At 39.6% G+C, this 23,304-nt stretch overlaps 1 protein-coding gene across 4 annotated transcripts in view; it reads right to left on the bottom strand.

Annotated features, from left to right (window-relative positions):
- Positions 1-23,304, bottom strand: part of LOC122335444 (prickle-like protein 2) — a 51,264-nt gene that overhangs the window by 25,034 nt on the left and 2,926 nt on the right. For 2 of the 4 annotated variants that reach the window (XM_043233320.1, XM_043233316.1), the window contains exon 2: positions 826-981. In XM_043233320.1, coding sequence (XP_043089255.1) covers positions 826-957 — 132 coding nt within the window. In that variant the 5' untranslated portion in view covers positions 958-981. Of the gene's footprint in view, positions 1-825; positions 982-1,916; positions 2,099-2,655; positions 2,750-23,304 lie in introns of those variants that run through there. The other 2 variants (XM_043233319.1, XM_043233318.1) reach the window with 2 other exon arrangements.

Below are 23,304 nucleotides of genomic sequence, written 5' to 3'. Positions count from 1 at the left end.
CCAACAGAGGGGGACATTGTTAATTGAGATGAGAATCACAGATCTGTAAACACGGGTATTCTGTTTTTGAGAAATGTAAATATGATAGGCATGTGCCTGCTAAGTTTGTTTGGTGTTTATGTATTTGTCACAGCTTTGTTAGTGACAGCCAGGTAAAGACTTTTTGCCCTCACCTTCAGCACTGCTGTTAAATTAAACCACTATTAAAATATCAGTTTTTTAAATGCAGAAATGATTCTACAAATGACTTATTAGGATAATTTCATGTCCCCAATTTCACATTTCTATATTCAAAATGTAATTTACAATAATATTTTCATCAAATTTTCTGATACTGAATTTATGATTGGTGTAACTGCCTTATAGTGTAGATTGTTAATGAAGGTAATTAAAATCACGTTAAACAGAATGTACATTTCCTATTTGAGCTTGTGAGAGAGACAGATGAGGATCGCTGAGCATCATTGATTTGCTGATGAACATTTCATGGTTGAACAGATGGAAAGGAAATGGCTCATGTCACAGAATGAACCTGTAAGTCTCTCTTTCTTTCTTTCTTTCTTTCTCTCTCTCTCCCCCTCAAAAGTTTGAGTTAAGTTGCATCATTGGCATGACATTTGTTTTATAGCATTGCCAAAGCATAAAAATATATGTCTCTCTCTCTCTCTCTTTCACACACATGAAAAATGTGATTATATAATTTTTATATTCTAGTATAACTATCATATATATATATATATATATAGTATATAAATAGATGATGACAGAACCAAAAAGAATTCCATCCTTCAGTTGAAAAAGACTGGCATGCTGACATGAAGCTACCTGTTCAGGTTTGAGGCCGGGGGGCACCCAGGCGTACTCCTCCAGTGCACAGCCAGAGTCATCATCAGAAGTTGAGTTCCTCTGGAAGTCAAACATGATTTTAGAGACCGTCCTCTCCATATCCAGGGCCATATCACTACTTCATACCATTAATCACTGCAGAAAGACACAGACAGACAGGAATGAGAAATGCAGATGCTGATATCACAGACACTTGCAGGCATTACATAGATTACTGTTGATATTCAGTGATGATTATTTGTTTCAGTTATTTAGCAGCTGACCAAATACTCAATGAATGTGTGCACACTGACAAAGTACTGAAATCAAATGTATTGAAATTGACTGCATGAAACTTTTCATTTTCTCATAATGCAATGTTTCTGTAAACGCACTGAGGGTTCTCGATGAATGTAAACGAAACACAAAATTTAGACATTTAAGCTTTCATTTACAGTTGACCACCTAAATTCTGATTCTAAATACTTGAAAAAGTCATGTCAATTACAACCCTCCTATGCTAATGTGATTTCCATAAACAGTTTTTTCCTTCAAAATAAACTGGTTTTGTTGTATCATCTCAAACTACACAGCACATACAAGACAAAACCATCTGAATGCATTTAAAACATGTCTGATAAGTGATGGTGGTAAGAAAGTAAAAACAATGTTTTACATGCTAATGTTATTATCCGCAGCAACATGTCAGCCATGTAAAAAAAAAAAACAACAACAACCCATGATAAATTCAAAATCATTAAAGCCTTGATCGTTCGAGCACCTGCGAGCTTTCTCTCACATTACACATTATACAATCTTATAACATACAAGACGTCATTGTGACATCACACTTCACTTGCACACAACATGAACCTTTTAATTTGGTCTTCGCATCAACAGGAACAACGAGGAGAAAAACAATGAGTCTGAATAAAGTGATCAAAGATAAGAAAAGCATACAGCTACACTGATTTGTAATATCACGCTATTAGATCAAACCCATTAGACGATACAGTAGAGACCATGTTTAAATAGGTATTGGAAGCCTGTTTCTACAGAAACAGAAAAAATCAGATGAAAGACATACAGACCTGCATCTTCATATCAGCATCCAAAAAATAACCTGAGGGCTGTGAATACCAGAAATAGAGAAAAAAAGAAAAACGCAGTGCTAAAGCAACGCAAAAATAAACGCTTTTCTCTTTTATGTGTCATGCCTCATCCTTCGCTCTCACTCTGCCTGTGGATTTGACTGTTTCTGTGTGGGTGTGTGAGAAAGAAAGAAAGCAAGGGAGGGAGGGAGCGAGAAAGAGAGACACAGAGAGAGAGAGAGAGAGAGAGAGGGAGGAAAGAGAACATTTCTTATTTGTGTAAAAGGCAACATTAGAGCAAGCTCTCAGCTGAAGGACTGATGTTGACCTTCATGTGTTTTTAGACTTTTTGTAACATCACAATACTGCAGTCATGCTGCATATATTTGTGTTCTTAGCATGCGTACATTCACCATACAAGGAAAGACGCAGACACAAACGTACAGTAAACAGCAAAAACAACAAGTAGCGTGTATCTTGTCACACGTAGAGCAGGTCTGGTAACAAAATCAGGTTTAAGGAAATTGCATCACTGTGTCAAAGTTTTAATGTTATTATATCATAATAAAACATTTATACATGCTCTTCTGAGCATCGGTAGAGCATCAGGAACATCAAATACATGCCATATCCAAATTGGAATTAAATAGGACAGGATTACACAACAAACCAAGCATTCTTTTCTGTGTTTATCATTGACATCTTAAAAAATAATCCATAAAACACTACACATACTCACATTTACTGTGAACACACAGATTTGACAATCCTGTTCCTGTCAATCTCAAGCATTTCTGACCTGAGCAAAAAACTGCATGTAGGCTTTCAGTGACGATGATGAAGATGAGAAAATAATTCAAACCCACACACTTGGCGTCAGTCAGTGACGGTGAGTGGGCTCTCGACACATGACAGCGCCTCATAATACAGCTGTAATTACTGCTGCTGCATTTGAGTTGATAATTAAGCCTCAGCGATGGCTACACGTCACTATGTGTTAATGACAAAATGATACACACTGGGCTTACTTTACATGTTTGTGAAGGGTCCTTTTTTTCTGAAGAGCCCAGTTAATATTTAGCAGTCTATTTCTACGTATAATTTAGTCCAAATTGTGGAAACAGAGCATCTGAGATGTATAGCTATGCTGAATGCATCCATTACTAATAAACAAGTTCATCTATGGAATATGCTGCTTTACATTTGTAAGGATATCAACGATAAAACAGATCAATACAAGCAGGTCAGTAGTTCCAATGAAAAGCAGACTCCTTCTACGTTTAACCATTTTCACATGGCTAACAATAATAACTACCCCCAAAGATCGAAGGTCTCAAGCCATATCTACAGACAAAATGTAGCTTTAGCATCATTTTAGATATCATTTTTATTGAATAAAACACACATAGCAGTGCAGCATGAACCTTTACAGCCTCCTTGTCATTGCACAGGAACACACAAAGATGTTTGAGCATTTGGAGTGCTCTCACTGACCGTGAACACATTAATCATTCAAACTAACAGCAGGATGCTGGCTTTGTCTCTTTCCAGTGAACAGTGCTCGTGCTCTGGTCGCCATGGAGCTCTCTGCAGTGACAAGTCTCCGTGGAAACCTTGTGCAGATCCAAGAGCAAGAAAGCATACTCACAACAGATTTATCAGTGAGAGAGTGCAAACCTGTGCCCCTTAAATCATCACTTACAGTCCTCTGCTTTCAATTTGCCCTCCTCCTTTTTTCAATTTTTATCAAATTTCAGCTGCTCTCTGTCTCACGCTTGAGGCCACTCACACCTTGTGAGCTAACACGGTTATTCTAGAAAATCAAACCATCCATCGATAAATTAATCCAGGAAATCTACTAAACAGAAAGTAAAATTCTGTTTTATAAATCTTTAATGTACCAAGATGCATTGCATTGCATTTTTGCATTGTGGCATTATAGAATATTTATTATGGCATTATCGTTATTTTCATGCATTTTATACTCTTTTTACTATTGAAGGGGTCATCAGATGACCATTTTCCACCAGTTGTAGTACAACACCCTTTTTACCCTATCAAAAACAGCCCTGTTCACAGTGAGCCACTTTGGTGCATGTGTCTTTAAATGCTAATGAGCTCTATTTGGTCATTATGAGCTCTCCTTTCCTCTGTGAGGTGATGAGCAGTTCTTTGAGACTGTTTACTTTAGCCATGGAACTGACTAACTAGCACATTATTATGAAAGGTGATATGCAAAGATTAATAAAAAAACTTATACTCGCTTCTGCCGGTGAAGATTGATCACAAATGTGCTCAAGATTTCAAGATGGACTAAACAAAAAAACACTGGTGGAATTTAAGAATTATAGAGTGTTTGTACGCATCTATTACCAACTTTACAGCAAAGCGCAGAAATGCAAGTTTCACCTAACATCTATCTCTTCTATGCCTTCGAGGGTTATCATATATCCTCTGAAGAAGTTCTATGGGTGTTTGCAACAGATATTTCTAGTTTTCAAATTATAATGTATTACAACTGACTGACAACACCTACCATTCCTCTCATGTCCATACTGATAAATTTCAAGTTTTGAGTAGAGACAACAGTACACCCAATTTTTTTACATTTGTTTAGTAAGAGTGACTAAAACTAAGCAAAACTTGTTAATTTCATAGTTTATTTTGGTAGTCTCAAACAACATGTGACATGTATGCAAGGTCAAAAACTATTTATTTCCTTATAATATGCATTTGTTTTGAACTTATTTGTTAATGCTAATGTAATGTAATTAACGTTTCCAAACCCCTCAAGTGATTGGTTAATTTTACTTAAAGGTGCAGTGAAGATCTATTTACAGTAATGCAATATAATATACATAACGTCTCAGTTACATATGTAACCCCCTCCTGAATGTTATGTCGTAACGACAGACTAGGGTCTCGCTCTGAGCCCTGATTTGCCCTGAGTAAGAGAAAATGCCTATGAAATTTGGCAAGTGGTTAACGCACCGCGAGCCACTCCCCATCGGATGGGTATAATAGGTGGCAGGTGCAACCACTCATTAGGTTTTGCTGAGGAGCCAAGAGGCCGTCCCTGACCCCCCAGCGATACAAGTGGATGCTCGACCAGGGTTTGCCATATTGGGAACATGACTGGGAGAGAAGGCACTCGCATTCCTGTGTAAAGGTGGAATGGCGCAGCGTGCAAGACATCACACAAACCTTACCGGTTTTCAAATTGACTCATGTGAAGAAGGTAATACTGCTCAAAGGTGTTTGGTGTTGCCCAGCCTGCAGCTCTACAGATGTCTGCCTTCTAAAGTGCTGGGCGTGGTCCAGGTATATGCGCAAGGCTTTTAAGAGACACAAGCAATGTCTGGCCCAAGACACAAGGCATGCAGTGATTGCAGTGAGTGCAGTGCATGGCTGACTCCAGAGGAGGAGATGGAAAGCAAGCTGAGACATGAGACATGATCGTATACCCCCCTGGTGGTTGATATATAAAACAGCCACATTGTTGTCTGTGCGAACCAATACATGCTTGCCCTGCAGCAGAAACCAGAACTGCAACAAGGCTAGATGCACTGCCAACAGCTCTAGGCAGTTGATGTGCCAAAGCAGTCGAGGCCCCATCCAGAGCCCTGAGGCTGCTTGGCTGTTGCATGTGGAGCCCCAGCCCGAGGTGGAGGCATATGTCATGACAACAACATGCCTGGACACCTGTTCTAGGGGCCCCAGTCCGTAAAAAGGCAAGGTTTGATCACAGGCTGATGTGATGTTCACATGGAGTGTCCCACAGCCCCATGCCCATCTCGGGACTCGGGAGTGAAGGCAGTGATGAAGTGGACTCATATAGAGCAACCCGAATGGACTGACAGTGGCTACGGATGCCATATACTCCAGGAGCCTCTGCAAATGTTTCAGTGGGACCACCGTCCTGCCTCTGAAGGAACTCGGACAGTTCAGCACTGACTGGGTGTGCTCCTCTGAGAGACGTGCCGTCATACTCACAGAGTCCAACTCCACATCAGGAAAAGAGATTCTCAGCTTGGGGGAGAGCTTGCTCTTTTCCCAGTTGACTCAAAGCTGGAGCACCATGACTCTGTGATTGCAAAGCTGTTCTCGAGACTGGGCCATGATAAGCCAGTCATCAAGATAGTTGAGGATCCTGATGCCCTCTTCCCGTAATGGGATAAGTGCACCCTCTGCAAAAGTTCATGAAGATACGGTGGGACAGGGACAGCCCGAAGGGGAAGTCTTTGTACTGCCAAGCTTAACCCCTTAAAACACAAATCAAACAAATTGTCTGTGTCAAAGAAGAATTGAGATATCGAAGTATGCATCCTTCAGGTTGACCGTTGCAAACCAAGCCCGGGGATGAACACATTTTGTTATTGCGTTTCACCACTCAACCTATGCCACATGCCCAAACTCAGCATGAATGACACCATCTGTGACCTGCCTGGAGGTGTGCAGTGGTGGGCAGTGAGACTGAATGGTACTGAAGCCATTGTGTCCTGACTCATGACAGTTTGTCGGCTCCTCATGTACTTTCAGAAAGAAATTAACTGGGCCACGGTCCACACTAAGGAACCAATCATCCAACTGCGTGCACTCAGGGTTGGGAGGCGATCCTAGCATGATGACTTGCTGAATGTCAATATCAACCTTTTACACTTAGTGGATATTGTCAGTGTAGGATTTTCCAATTTGTATTATATAGTCAACATAAGATAACATTTTATATTACATTTACATCGGAATAAATAAAGAGAAAGTTAAAGTGTTTTTTTGTTTGTTTTTTTAAGTCAAGTAGTGTTAAAGAGATGAGTTTTCAGCTGTCACTTGATAATGGTCATGGATCCAGCATTGGTTGTGCTTGATGAAAGTCCAGCCAGAGGATGTTATGCAATGCAAATCTGGCCTTTGAAGGTTAGCTGGTCATTAAAGATTATACCAAGATTTCCGACTGAGTTGATGGAGTAATTGTAATGTTCTGCCTGGAATTCCCTATGTCTACCACTGGATGGCGCCCGTTCTGCTCCAGATCAACTGATTGTTAGAGACTTGTAGCACACCTGTTCTCAATCACTCTTAATGACCAACCTTATTTAAATGTCTGACTGCCTATTGTTCTTGATCAGTCCTGATTTCTGTTGGAGTATGTTGTCGTCAGTCAGTTGTGGTCAGAGCTTTTGTTTTTTGTCTGTCTGTCTGTCTGTCTGTCTGTCTGTCTGTCTGTCTGTCTGTCTGTCTGTCTGTGTGTGCGCCACTGTTCCCCTGCCTTATGTTGAAGGAAAATTTTTCTTTTGAGACCTTACAATCAAGAATTGTTTGAGATCCTTTGTGGCTGTTCCTGTACGATGATTCTAAGATTGTACTCTGGTTCTTGGAATTAATTTGTGAGTAAAAGATTCCTAAAGAATCATACTCAAAGCCTCTTGTTTGTTTCCTCCGCGACTGGGTTTCACCTGTTCCAGTGGTGCAGTAGTAAGTGCCAAAGATTAACTCACCATGGACCTGGGTTCGATCCCCACCGGGATCATAACAGTAATTTTAGAAGAACCAAGTTGGATAATGAAATCATGCTGTAGAGATAGTGGCAGGGAAGACAAGAAGCTTTGCCAGGTTGAGCTGTAGGTCATGTTCGTTCATCCGTGCAAAAAGGTCTGCCAGGCAGCCTGGGATCAGGGCAGCCAGTGTTAGATTATTTGGTTGAAAAGAGAGCGAGAGCTGTGCGTCACCAGCGTAGCAGTGGTAGAAGTCATGTGCCTGTATGATGGGACCTAGTGATGTAGTGTATTAGAAGACGAGGGGTCCAAGAACTGATCCATAATGTCAGCTGCTTTGTATAACTCCCCTCTCCAGGCCTGCCAGAAAGTGCTAACAGCAGTCAAACCAGTGGAATGGAATCCTTGTGATGCCCAGAAATGACAGAGTGGATGGAAGGATCTGATAATTGACAGTGTCAAAAGCAGCAGATAGATCCAAGAGAATAAGAACTGGTCATTTGGAATCAGCTTTAGTAATCTACAAAGCTTCCATCTCTGAAACCTTTTGGTTAGCATCCAGTTAGTTTTTTTTTTTTTTCTTCTGTGAAAGAAACAATGATACCTGTCAGCTATGAGCTGTGATACATCTGAGCCACTAAAGATGCAGCGAATTAATTTTGCTTTTAAAAAGACCGTGCCCCCCGATGTACCTAAATGTGTCTACGTTTGTGCAAATCATTTGGTCCACCTTCACCTAATCTCTGCAAATTGTCTTTTCAAATAATGTGCTTCTAAGCAAGTTTCACAATGAATAGAAACCACTGGAACCATGTAGATCCATGACAAAGTCAATAGATGGGTTTGGTCAACAATCTAGATAATGGTTGCATCAGAACAACTGGCATTGTTACCCACATGATTTAACATTTAAATACCATCACTGGTTAGAGAAGGGCATCAAAACAAATTACACAAAGATACAAAATAAACAGTTCTCTGATTTCCTGGGTGTTCTGTGCTCTGGGAAGTATAGACCCACAAAATAATTCTCTGGTGTGAAGTGTGAGGCACATAGGTTTTAAATGGTAGGCATTCAGGCAGTGCTGTTGAGAGGCATGAGATGATTTGTTTTTACATGTTCTACATGTTGTGCTTTGTCTTATGAGTATATGTCATTGATGCAGGCTATTGCACACTGGTGGGTTCAGTCCCAATAGCACAGACCCAGGGACAGACTGGAGGAGTTGCTTTAGGCCTTACTGTAAACTTTAGAGAATTCTGAAAATTCATCAGGAATCTTTGTTTCCATTTCAATATCTGAGCATTCTATACTGGCTATCAAGCATGGCATGTAAACTTTGAAAAGTAAAGTTCAAGTAAAAGTTGTTTGACTATTGTGTAATCTTACCTCAATTACAGGAAATGGATGGATCATGAACAGCCAGCCATGGAAGCCATAGAATAAATATGTAACTGTAACATGGACGCTGAGGCTGAGTGCCGTCATTTATTAATGACAAGACAATAAATGGATATCACAAGGCAAGAATAAAGTCAGCAACACAAAGGCAGTCTGATCTGTCAACATTTACAAGGGACAATCCAAAGGCAAGGAGGCAGGCAATGGTACAAAACCAGAATAATAGTCCAATCAGGCAAATAATACTAAGACACAAGTGAAGGAATTGAGAAACAGGTAAACAGGCAGAGTTACACACAGGAATCACAATCCACTTTGCATTGAGCAAATGGAGGGTCTTTGGTTATAAAGCCCTAAACAGGAAATGATAGGAGAAGAAGCAGAGAGGCTGAGCACAGCTAGTACTCGGACAAGGGCTCCCTCTGCTGGTTTGGCGTTACAATCGCATATAAAGAAACAGCTGTTGGTGCTCCTCCTTAGAAACTCATGATTGCATGATTTGCATTGTCTCTATAAATTCTGAGCTTGTCAAGGCTTAAATGGAGTTTGGAAAATGAGCGAAATTCAGAACATGGTGAGTTACAAAGTAAATTGTCAACCATGATAGCCATATTAATTATTCTTGGGCAGCAATGAATCCTCACCTTTGCATGTAAGTTTGCAGTTATTGATTTAAGCCCATCTCAGAAAAGCTGCTAATATCCTGAACCTGAATTTAGCATAATGAACTGTAGTTTTATGGTTTATGGTTTAGTGAAGGTTTTAAGTACTCTGTGCCAAACAGCCTTGGAGGCAGTTTAAGAAAAAATGTGCAGAAAGTTTATTAAAACACAACAAATAACAAAAAATTCCAAAAAGAGGTGAAGAGGCATAGTTGTTAAGAGTTAAGAAGTCCAGTAATATAAGGTTACCCTGTAAACAAAACAAAACAATTATCCAAAAGACACCGCAATGATCATGAAAAATAGGATCAACACCACAGGCAATAAAAACACAGAAAACAGAGAGAGTGATCTCAGCTGTATTGAGCAGCAAGGAAATTGTTTGTCATTTTTATTAAATAGTTTTAAATTTGGAACTGTAATGTGGTTGAAAAATACTACAGTACTTTAACTGATATCTCTACCATATGGTTGAGCTTACTTTGATAAAGAATAAATCTATCCCCATCTCTGTGTCTTTTGTTGCTGTGAGGGGTTTGGGTATTTCCAGTTTTCCAATGACAGCAGCAGTTTACAAACTTCAGTCAGTCACACAGAAGAAATAACACTGCTGGTCACTCATCAGATGATATGGTCAAAGAAGCAGGGATGAAACCGTAATGTTGTTGTGAATAGGGTCGGGGTTTAAGAATAGACATATAGCAAAATATATGAGAAATGCACAAATGTTTATTTACCATAATTATCCAAAAACATGTGTGACCGTACGGTTGTTGTGTCTGTAAAAGACAGCATAGATATTTCCGATATGCCTATATTTAATAAGCCTAATATACAGACACTTAGATATAATTTTTTTATCTTTGTGGACCCTGAAAGTTAAGAAATGTATGCAATATACTAATAAAGATGAAGTAATGTTTATTATTATTATGCATATTATTCTCTGAATTTACATTGAGATTTACCATGGACTGACATGCAGTAAAGCAGAAATTTAGAGGCAGAAAATAAATTGTATCAAGCTTTCATTTATCACCAGTCTCTTTATGCTAGGCATCATGTCAAACTGTCTGCCAATTGTGCTCCCTATCGTGTTGTTCTGAAAGCAAGTTCCAGGTTGGATGACATTGAAGTGAGACACTGAAGGTAGAAATTTAGCATTTAGACAATGACAGCATGCAGCTGGTAATGGTTAAACTGATAATCATGATTACTGTGGTCAAAATTATATTCACAATTATTGATCACAATTGTTATTTGAGATTTTTTTATACATTTCATCACATTTATTATACTATACTCACATGAGCCATACATCAAGAGAACATTGTAAACTCATCTGCATTTATTTTCCTGATATGTTTAAAAGCTAAAACAGCTAAACAATAATTCCTAATTGTCATAATCACAAAAGATGTAGCTTTGTGGTATGAGGGTTCACCCTTAAATATAATTTGATTGAGCAAATATTAAGCGTATAGGTATGTGTTATAAAAAAATTGGAATATTGGGGAAAGTCCATTTATTTTAATAATTTGTATGTTATATTAGTCCACCACACACAAAGTGAAATATTTCAAGCCTTTATTTGTTTGAATTTTTATGATTATGGATTAAAGACAACCCCCGCTCATATTTCATGGGACCAATAAAAAAAAGGATCTTAAACACATGTTGGCCTTCTGAAAAGTGTGTACTGTATTATGTCCTCAGTACTTTGTTGGGCCCCCTTTTGCACTAATTACAGCATCAGCCTTTGACACAGTTGGAAGTGTTATGGTAACCCAAGTTGCTTTGATATTGGCCTTTAGCTCATCTGCATTTCGGGGGCTCTGTTCCCTCATCGTCTTCTTGACAATATCCCATAGATTTTCACTGGGGTTTAAGTCAGGTGAGTTTGCTGGCCAATCAAGTACAGTTATTCCACAGCTATTGAACCAGGTACTGGTAGTTTTGGCTTTGTGGGCAGGTGCCAAATCCTGCTAGAAAATAAAATCATTGTCTCCAAAAAGCTTGTTGGCAGCGGGAAGCATGTAGTGCTCTAAAATTTCCTGGTAGACAGCTGCATTGACTGTAGACCTGATACAAGACAATGGACCCACACCAGCAGATGACATGGCTCCCCAAATCATCCCTGACTTTGTGCCTCTACGTTCTTCCTACAGACTCTGGGACCATGATTTCCAAATGAAATGCAAAATTTGCTTTAATTTAAAAATAGGACTTGGGATCACCGGGCAACAGTGATCTCCTTACTTTATCTCCTTAGCCCAGCGAGACGCTTCTGACGTTGTTTTTGGTTCAATAGTGGCTTGACGCATGGAATTCTACAGCTGTAGCCCATGTCACGCAGATGTCTGTATGTGGTGGTTCTTGATGCACTGACACCAATCTCAGTCTACTCCTTATGAAGCTCCACCAGATTTCTGAATCGCCCTTGCTTCACAATCCTCTCAAGGCTGCGGTCATCCCTGTCACTTGTGCACCTTTTCTGGCCACATTTGTCCCTTCCTCTTAACACTCTGTTAATTGATCTGGACTGGGAGGGCTATGGTCCAGAGGAGAGGTGCTGGGTACTGTCCTGGGATGTTTTGGACCGCTAATTGATCGAGAACTTCCGTCTGTGACGAGGTGAGCCTGCTCCTGGGGTGCCTGGTGGTGCTCCTGGGAGGGGGATACTGTTGGGTCTCAGGTCTGATATCCTGCGTCTTGGCTGTCATTGTCTTTGTTTTGTTGGCACATGGCTTTGTTTTGACAGCTCGCCACGTGTGTGTTGTAGTGTCTCCACCCCTACCTGTTTCCAGCTTGTTAGCTCATTCTTGTTGTTCTCATTATCTTAATCCTTTATAGCTCATTGTGTTTCACTGTCTTTTGCCAGACTGTTAGGGTTAAAAAAGTTACACGTGCTATACTGTTCTGTTCAATAAAGCTTTTGTTACCCGCATCTGAATCCAGCCTATTTCTCGTGACAGAGCTAGTTAGGATGAGTAGCTAAATGAGCTACACCTGTGCTTAATTGGCAGATTATCTGATCACACGCCCCTGAACCTCGTTAATAAAACATCATTTTATTCAACAACCATAATCGTGAACAACATAGTAGGTCAGCTTGAAGGTTTAGTAGTACCAAAGAGCACAGTCTTGTGAAGGATGTAGTACGTGTAATATATCTCTAATATACATGTTTTTAGATCATTTTCCGCTACAGAAGTAGTGAAATATTAAGGGGAAATACTTTTCCATGCACCTGTCAATTTTGGATTTTGGGCTTTTTGACTTTTTCCTAAAATATTTTTTCTGACTAGCGGAAGGAAAACATCCAAAAGACACTGTTAAGTGTTTGTTTAATAACACTTTATCTATTTGTATCAGTAGATTTCAATTACAATACATATTTTTAAGGTTGTTTTCTCAAAATGAGTTTTTTCTCCTACACTGAGCCATGTATCTCCACTTCAGTAGTACTTAAACACACCAAACTTTAAATTTTTATTCCGGTCTATATCCTGAAGGTTTTTACAGACGGATTTATTTGTATATAATTTGCTTTGATAATATACAACATTTTATTCCACCAAAAAACTGTCAAAATGTATTGTTTTCTGTCTGTTCTAGGGATTTTCTGAATTATGGAGTGGCAAATTGAGATATCCAAAATTCCCTCTGTAAAAATGTTTCACTCTAATGTGTAAAAAAACCCATAAGAATTTTGAAACTGCCTTCATCCAGTGTTTAGATTTTTGTTCTAGAAGTGTATGCAAATTAATGCATATTTAATTTATGTGTCATTTGCATATTTAAAATTAATATTTGAGAACTTGTAATACAGGAATTTTTAATAAAATCCAAATGGTAAACAGTTGAACACATATCTCCGAAAGGGTTGATAAATATTATCAACAGTTTGCTCTCCTGGGACAATGGGATCTGCCAGAACACAGATGTCGAGTTAAGCTTTATGAAAACTTTTGCTCCTGCAAGCATTGTAAGCATCTGGACTACTGCTGGAAGTGTATGTCTTTCTCGCTGCACCCACTTGTTTAAATGGGTCAAATTGATACACAGGTGTATTTTTTCCCTTGAGGAAAAGCTTCTGATTACCTGGGCCAAACAGCACTTTTCCTGTGGGATGTAGAGTACCATGCTTCAGGGTGGAAAAGCTGCTGCTTGGAATTGCTGTTACTGCAGCTCCTGTCTCCAACATGAAAACAGTGCTTACCCCTTTCAGTCTGAAGAGTTCATTCCACCCTTCATTCTCCTGTAGATACACTTCTCCTTAAAAGGCAAAATAATTCTCCTCTTTGGTCTTCCTGTGCCTCTCTGTAATGTTATTAATGCCCCCTTTTGATTTTTTTGCACAATGTCCTCTTCTAAGAGATTTCCTACAGTCAGCATAAATTCTAAATGTTCTATTGGCTGCTCTGCTCTGCACACTATTGGCTGCTGCCTTTTCATTGCTCTGCTCTGGCTTAGTTATAGCCTTCTTTATCCTCAGGTCTGCATCTTTTTTTGGTGCTTAAATCACACAGGAAGTGAATGGATTGATGGACTCAATGAATGACTTGACACTATTCCTGGGCTTCTGATTTCACTTGTTTCACGCTCTTTCAAAAATGATATTCCATTTGCTGTCAGTGTTTAGTAAAGGCTTCCGTGACTGCAGCATACGATTTCCTTTCCTCCTCAGTCAAAGGTAACACATACAAAATCTCTTCAGCATCTTCAGTTGTTGTGGTGAAATCGAACTTGCCTGGCGGTACTAGCTGTAAAGCTAACATCAGTGGGGCTGGCATTTTTCTTAACATTTTCCCTGTAAACTCCTCATACCAGTACTTTTCAGGTTTAGTTGTTACCCTAACTACTACACTGCCACTTCTATAATATTGTGAGGGACACATGTGATCTGGTTAATCTACTTTACCCTTTACAGAACAATACACACATTACGTACAGTTACATATAGTACACTTTATGTCTGAGCTGTGCATGAATTTGAACAGTGAGCTTTAATGGGGATGTAGACTAAATTCTCAAATCTCAAAATGCTTCATGGTACACAATATATTTAAAAACAGTCAGTTATGACTTAAGATCCAGACAGGGGCAAACTGAATCCAGACGTCAAGGCGATAAATCAATTCAAAATACACAGGCAAATACCAAGACACAAATAACTCAGGAAAAACAAATAGGACAAACTAGATTTACACTCAAAAAACACAGAATGGCTATGTAAAGTTGCTATGGCTAGGAGAGTGATAAACACAGAGAATACTCAGTGATTAGAAAAGAATTGAGTGTTTGTTAAATACTGTGGGTCCAAAAGGTGAGTGTGTGATTGGTGACAGCTTTGTGTGTGCAATCAGTGCAAGGGCTGATGAGAAATGCAGTCCAGGGTGAAGTAAAACAGTCTGTTTGTTGTGAGAGTGAATAAAAGAGTGACCTCTGGTGACAATTGACTGTAAATTCATGGACCGAATTCATGACACATACTCTAATGAAGACTAGTTGACATGTAGTTGCAGAGTAACTTATCAACGGCTGTCTAAAGAGTACCATCAAAATAATCAAACTGATACTATTAAAAAAATGTTCAAAGCAAATATGTCATTTTAAACATTCATCTGATCTGATATCTGATTATATGGCTGTTTAAGAAAATTTTTTTGTTGTTATTATTATTACTTATAAGTGGTATTTGTCCACTTTAAGTAAAGTAATGGATGAATGGTAGCGGATGAATTGTTGTAATGCCACCCCAGCAGAGGGAGCCTCACTTCCTGTCTAGCCAGCATAAAGTCAGAGCACACGGCATGCTCTAAACAAAGTATTGCCAGTTAAACCTGCCTTACCGAGCTTTCCCTTGATTTATCTGTCTGTTGTACTGTGTATGAATTCTGCCTGTTTGCTCATCCTAATTCTTGGATGTGCCCTTTTGCTTTGGTTGCCTTATTGAACTGTTTGCCTGTTTGTTGACCCATTGCCTGCTTACCTACCACGGCTACGGACTTGCCCACTAACTCGTAACGGATCAGACTGCTTTAACGTTGCTAACTCTCTGGCTGCCTTCTAATTTCTGTCTTTCGTTTGTGCCCAATAAAACCATGCATATGGATTTGAACAGAGCCTCCTTGTCCTCATAACAGAATATTTTGCCTACTGAGATTCCAGTGGGGGTTTCGAATCTGCAAGTGAATCTTGCTATCAGCAAGACCTGCTTCAAAACTATCAAGAACAACTCAACAAGCTTCAAGCAGTAAACGAACACCTCATGCACTTCATCCGAGTGCTGCCACCACCCACACTCAAGACGATAAGCTTTGCTCTCCCAGATAAATTTGATGGTACCGCCAATCTGTGTAAAGGTTTTCTGCGCTAACTCCATTTATATCTGGATAATCAGGGCGACAAGTTTGAATCTGAGGATAAGAAATGCGCTTTTATAATGACTCTGTTGACCGGGAGAGCACTTGATTGAGTTTCAGTCGTCTGGGACTCGGATGTACAGCTCAGGTTCTCAGTAGATTACTTCACTTAACAAATTCGGGAAGTTTTTGGATTCCCAGCCAACAGTAAGGATGTTTGCACTCAACTTATTCATATTACTCAGGGTAACCATTCAGCATCTTACTATGCTATCGAGTTCAGAACGCTCGCTGCACATAGTGGCTGGAATGAAAGGTTCACAATAGATTGAATACTGAATTATAGACTGAGGTAGCATGTAAGGGGGAGCATATGTCCTTTTCAGACTTTGTAACTACTACCATTAAGATTGACAATATAATGTGATAAAACCCCAGGCGCGAAAAACTACCACAGGGAGCCTAATCCCACATCCATGCCTGTCTCCTCAGAAGGAATGCAATTAAATGTTTCTCACGACTATCAGAGAACGAAAGGGAGAGATGCAGACATCATAAACTGTGCTTTTCATCTCAGCCCGGGCAACACTTTTCTGTACTCAGTAACAAGACGTTCACGTTACCTCTCAACCTCCAATTTAATGATATATCTCTTGATCTGACAGCGATGATCGACTTTGGGGCAGCACTGTTTCTGCCCCAAAATTTCCTGGTACCATTGTGAACTTGTGGGCTGGTCTACCTTCTGTTATGCTCACTGTTTCCCCTTTAAACCTACACCCTGTATGACTACCAGTATTAAAAGCCCTGCCACTCAAAAGCCAGACAATATCCCCTCCTGCTACAATGACCTCCTAGATGTTTATTCACATCTGCCCCTATTCTGAAACACACCAATCCTGATTTACCGTTTGTAGTGGAAGTAGATGCATCTGACTACGGAATCGGAGCCATGCTTTCCCAGAGGTGTGAATCCACAGACAAATTGCACCTTTGTGCTTTCTTTTCCAGGAAGTTATCTGCAGCAGAATGAAACTAGGATGTAGGGAACAAAGAACTCTTATTGATGAAGGCAGCCCTTGAGGAATGGAGGCACTGACTAGACGGGGCCAAACATACCTTACAGGTGATCACAGACCATAAAAACCTGGAGTACATAAAGAGTGCAATACACCTGAGTCCACGCCAAGCCTGCTGAACCCTTTTCTTCACTCGCTTCTGTTTCACAGTTACCTACAGACCCGGCAGCAAAAATGGCAAAGCTGATGCTCTCTCCAGGCACTATGACCATCACACCAACCTTCCCGACCATGAGCCCATACACCACCCATTTGTTATTTTGGCCCCTATCTCTTTGGACCTTATGGAGGAAATACATCAGGCCCAGTAGAACGAATCAGCTCCAACTGCCCCAACAAACAGTATATCCCTGCCAACATTCGACCACGTGTTATGCAGTGGGTCCATACGTCCCTCACAGCTGGACACCCTGGAATCACTTGCACAATCTAATTAGCACAGAACTCTTTCTGGTGGCCCGTCATGTCAAGGGAAATCACAGCCTGCGCGCAGTCTAAGACCCCCAAGGAATACCCTCCGGTCTCCTTAAGCCTCTGCCCATCCCTCAACGACCTTGGTCCCACCTATCCACAGACTTTGCAACAGACCCCATCTGATCACTTCACCACCATTTTTGTCATTTGCAATCATTTTTTTTAAAGTCTTGCCACTTAGTACCCCTTAAAGGGCTCCCCACCACCATGGAGACAGTGCAAGCCCTTTTCCACAATGTTTTCTGGATCTATGGTATCCTGGAGGACATTGTTAGTGACCAAGGTCCCCAGTTCACTTCTCAGGTCTGGAAGGCTTTCTGCAAACACCTCAACATAAATGTGAGCCTCACATCAGGATACCACCCTCAATCTAACGGTCAAGTGGAACGGCTAAGGACATATTGTAGTAGAGAGCAGCACAGGTGGTCAGAATTCTTGCCCTGGGCTGAGTATGCTCAGAACTCCCTTAACTACTCATCCACTGGCCTTACCCCCTTCCAATGTGCCTTGGGATTTCAGCCTCCTCTGTCAGGTGAACCTTCATCTGTTCCAGCCGTCGACGACTGGATTCGACGTAGCAACAGGGTGTGGGATAGTGTTAATGTCCATCTTCAGAGAGCCATCTGAACTCAGGAACTGTGGTTCTGTAATGCCACGCCAACAGAGGGATCTTTCTCCTGAGTACTGACTCGTCTTCACTCCCTCTGCGCTCACTTCCTGTCTAGCCAGCATAAAGTCAGAGCACACGGCATGCTCTACACAAAGTATTGCCAGTTAAACCTGCCTTACTGAGCGTTCCCTTGATTTATCTGTCTGTTGTACTGTGTATGAACTCTGCCTGTTTGCTCATCCTAATTCTTGGATTTGCCCCTTTGCTTTGGTTGCCTTATTGGACTGTTTGCCTATTTGTTGACCCATTGCCTGCTTACCTACCACGCTTACGGACTTGCCCACTAACTCGGTAACGTATCGGACTGCTTTAATGTTGCTAACTCTCTGCATGCCTCTGATTTCTGTATTTCGTTTGTGCCCAATAAAACCCTGCATATGGATTCGAATGCAACTTAAAAGCTATAACCACAAATAAGTAACACATTAAAACAGCTCTATTCATGAGATGATACAATATGAAAAATACAAATCAAATCTTCAAACTAAATTCAATTTCAAACAAAGCTCAATATTATAAGTATTTCAGATCGTTTTTTAGACACCACGTTAAAATTGGAGAACAGTGTGCATGCAGTATATATGTTTACTATATATATTAAATACAGGCCCGGTGCCAGAACACATGACTTGGGGAATTGGGGTGGTAAGTAAACTCAAGTAAATACTAAAAATATATTGCTTGGGTAACACTTTACAATAATTAACTAGCACATTAATACATTAACTAACATTAACTTTACATTAACTGCTTCTGTTGCACACAAATGATGGCACAGACGTGAATGTTCAACTGAAGTGGCCATGCATCTTCGAAAGCAGAGCTGCACTGAAAGTTAAAGTTAAAGTGGAAAATGCCATGCACACTTCCGTTAACACAGTGATGACATCATATTTGCTTTATACTTGCAAACTTAATTAGCCTTAATGTGTTAAGAAAGAAAAAATGCCACAAAGTTTAATGGAAATGGAAATTATCAACCTACAGAGGGCTGAATTCAAAAACACCCTAAAAAAAGTAAAAAAAAGGCAGCAGGCTAGTCCATTTTACTCCTTGCAGCAACTCAAAATGGTAGTTTGTAGTTTGTATGGCCCCCACTTGCTTGTATGCATGCTTGACAATGTCTAGGCATGCTTCTACTGAGATGACAGATGGTGTCCTGGGATATTTCCTCCCAGATCTGGACCAGGGGCCTGTACCATGATGGTGGCTGAACAAGTTCAGGGTTACAGGATTAGTTTTGGGTTGACAAAGCTATTAATTCTAAAACGTATGTACAGTATATTACTTTGAATGTTTATATTAATTTAAAATTTACATTGGAGTAATTAAAGCTGGGGGAGTGGCTTTATTGCACCAGAGATGTCACTTTGCTTGAAGCTGATTGGTCAAATTTCAGTTTGAGATTTCTAAACCAGAACATAACCTACCACGCAGCAGGTTAGCTGTGGAGCGTAAGTTACTATAGCGATGAAAAGACAAACCAATGTCATGGTACCTAAAACCCAGAGTTGGCGCAAACTAAACTGAAACTTACCTCTTGGACAGTTTGAGGTACAACCGGAATCGAAACAATGGGTCTCATTCACTAATAATTGTGTATGTTTTTCATATTTATACGCACACTTGAACTTTTCACAAAAAACATCTGTCTAATTCACAACACGTGAACACACACAAGCTTGTTCTTAAACTCGTTCTTCTGTTAGTGAATTTGGAGTTTTCTAAATAAGCGCCCGAGTGCACAAGGTTAGTAATTTGCATAATATATGCCCAAACTAACTCCATATAAGGGCTTTCCTCAAAGCTGTGAGAGACACAGCAAACCTTCTTTCAATGGAAAGAATTGAAATGCTATTCTGGAGGAGCTGGACTGCCTGTACAACCTCTGTATGGTCAGTAGTATCAGTAGTAACATTGATCCCAGACTAATGCAAAATTTGTGAAAAACAGTCCGAAAAGATGAGTAGGGGGAAAAAATGTCAAAGGACAATAAAAGGATTAAATAGTGAACTAAACAGGAACTCCTATTTAAGCAGTATTAAAAACAGGCGCACTATGTGTAATCTTCACAAGTGTTAATAAGAATATGCATGGCAATCCGATAAGCACCTACCTGAGCAAATATCATAAAGTCATCTGATAACTGTGATTAATAAAACAATATTCCCTAATTATATACAGCTGTTAGGATCCAATAGGATTTGTAGAATGACCATAATTTTCCCAGGATTTCTATATTGCCTAAAATATTTGTGTTTCAAAATGCTCTCGAGGTACACTGAATAAATTAAGACTTGGAACAGTTCATGATCAATCAATGCAATACAGAAATCCTGGCTAGGACGTGTCCAGGAAAATGGCACGTATGGTCACCCTACAGATTCGTAAATGCTGCTACTAATATGCTAAATATTTGCTCTGGCATACAATTCAAACTGCTTACATGAAGCTTAGTTTACTTGTGGACGCTCATGTTTTGACCCCTTTAGGCTGACCACACACACACACACACACACACACACACATTGTATATATATATATATATATATATATATATACACAAAGCAATATAGATTAAAAGAGCACTCGCTTATCTTAGATGTTGATTTCAGATGTTTCTAAACTGCTACCGCAAGCATTAGCCACGTTTTGGCTACAGATACAGGAAAGAACCAGTTAGCTATGGAATTATGATGTCATTATATCGTATCGAGTTAGAACCTTTACAACATCCAGCCAAGTAAAAAACAAAGGACTACAATCAAGAGAAGACTTCATCAGAGCAAAGAGGGTTCACCACAAGATACAACAAGGCCTGATTAGACTTAAAATAATAATAATAAGCCCTTCTGGAAAAGCATTCTTTAAACAACTGAAATTAAGTTTAATCTGTACCTTAATGACTGGAAGACAAAAGTATGGAGAATAATTAGAACAGCTCATGATCAAAGCACACATCATCTGTGAAACATGAGCATGCACTATAACACTATATGCACTATAGTGACAATGACACAGAAGACAGAAGCAGCCAGATGAATTCTGAAGTGTATAATCTCTGCCCAGATTCAGTCAAATGGAACAAAGTTGATTGGATGATGCCCAGAACATACAGCAAAAGCAACCTAGTAGTTTTTGAAGGTAAATTATTCTGTAATGGCCAATCTCCTGATCTCAGCTTCATTGAGCAGCATTTCATTTGCTAAAGACAAAACTAAAGGCAGAAAGAGCCATAAACAAACATCGATTGAAGTCAGCTGCAGTAAAGGCCTGGCAAAGCGTCACAAAGAAGAAATCCAGTCTCTGCTGATGTCCATTGGTTCCAGACCTAAGACCCAACAAATTTAGTTATAAAAATAGTTGTAATTCCTAAGCTTTTTATGTTCTATACATTTTTGTTCAACACCTTGAATTAAGTTTAAAATTTGCACTTCAATTTCATCTTGATTGTTTAACTTTCTGTTCTGGTAGCATGTCTGACTGCATGTTTCTTTCCTATTCTGAGGTCACTGTAGCCACCAGATCCAGTAAGTCTCCAGATCAGATGGTCACTACAGTCCGTGTCCAGACCAGATGGTGGATCAGCACATAATGACAACCCCCACAGGGGTTAACTAAAATTAAGTGTTTACTGATGTCCTTTTGTATCACTACACACACATCTGTTTTCTATTTATTACTGTAATGTGTCTTTGACACAATCTGTATTGTTAAAAGCGGTATATAAATATAAGGTGACTTCACTTGACTTTGATTTCATCCCCTTCATTTTTCTCTTCACATCTTCTTTGTACTTTGTCTCTCACCACTAGGATAAGAACAGACAATAGAACTAAGGAAACACAGGGCTTAAGTATACAGGGAGTGTAACCAGACAGGAACCAGAGGAGGCAGGGCTGTGTGTTTCAGAAGCAACAAAGTGGTGTTTCAATAGAGATGATTTCTTTTTAACAAATCATATGAACCAATGATTCAATGGCCCATTTGTAAAAGAACCAGTTATTTAATTCCTGAATGAATCAGTTATTTAAACCATTAAAATTAATGAGTGACTCAGTAAAACATCTACCCACTACCTACTGGCAGTTTACTTGTCTTATCATCATGTCAATAAATCATACTTCCATAACAATAAAATACGTTACAGGTACAGTTCAATAATTTCTTTTATTTCTGTCGTTATGTACTTACCCACATCTTGTTTCAATGCTGTATGACTTTTTCTTTTGTGGAACATCAAAGAATTTGAATAATGTTGGTAAGTGAAATGATTTGTTTCTCTATGACTTTAGAAACAATACTGATATATTTGTAAGGTACTAAGATATATTTTATGTTTGACAGTTTATGCTGTTGTAAGATGCATTAACACTTTTCGAGTCACTGCATGTTGCCAGGGGCTGGCGATAGGGTCGCTATTGAGGGTGTTTATGTTCTTGTTGACAGCGAATCAGGTTTCTTGCAGCTAAATACAAACATTTTGGAGGCAAAGACTAAATATAAATTTAATATCCATGTAATACATACAAACAATAACGAAAATTTGATCACACACAGTCTGGTAAGTAAACTAAAAAATCGCTAGCCAATGATGAATCTGTTGCCATGGCGTGCATAGAGGGTTGCCTTCAGTGGTCGACATGCTCTGTTTGAATAAATATACTTTCTCACTATTAAAGATAATTTGTAGCAGTTGACAGTGCTGTGAACATCTGCAGCAAACCTGCCATGTTCAGGTACGGTAACAAAAAGGTAAGTTTCCCTAAGAGAGCAAAATTCACAACAATAGGCTTTATACAGAATTTCACACTACTCATAACCCATACACTGCAAGCACATTAGCTCACGTATATATATATGAAGGATGCATATTTTCATTCAAAAGCACGGCAAGTAACTTAAGTTTGCTTCTAGTGGCAAAGCATACAAATTCCAGGTGCTTTCTTTCAGCCTGGCACCTGACACTTTCATGGACTGCATGTGTGCTCTTTTGGCAATGTTTTGACTCCTGTTTTGACTAACCTCAAAAATTGGGTGGTTTTATTAATCCGACATCTTGTGTTTCAGCATTCAGTTGCGTTTTCAATTCCTACGAAGGCTGGGTTTGAGAATAAATTCTCAGAAGAACGTTCTGTTTCCGAAGCACAACACATTCTTCTTTGGGAGCAAAAGTAGTTTTGATGCACATTCCATCTTTTCCCAAGAAGTCCTGTAGAATAGTGATTGGAGTCCAGTTTG

The sequence above is a fragment of the Puntigrus tetrazona genome, unplaced genomic scaffold (genome assembly GCF_018831695.1).
Source record: "Puntigrus tetrazona isolate hp1 unplaced genomic scaffold, ASM1883169v1 S000000776, whole genome shotgun sequence".
NCBI classification, from domain to species: Eukaryota; Metazoa; Chordata; class Actinopteri; order Cypriniformes; family Cyprinidae; genus Puntigrus; species Puntigrus tetrazona.
This window is presented reverse-complemented; position numbering and strand designations above follow the sequence as displayed.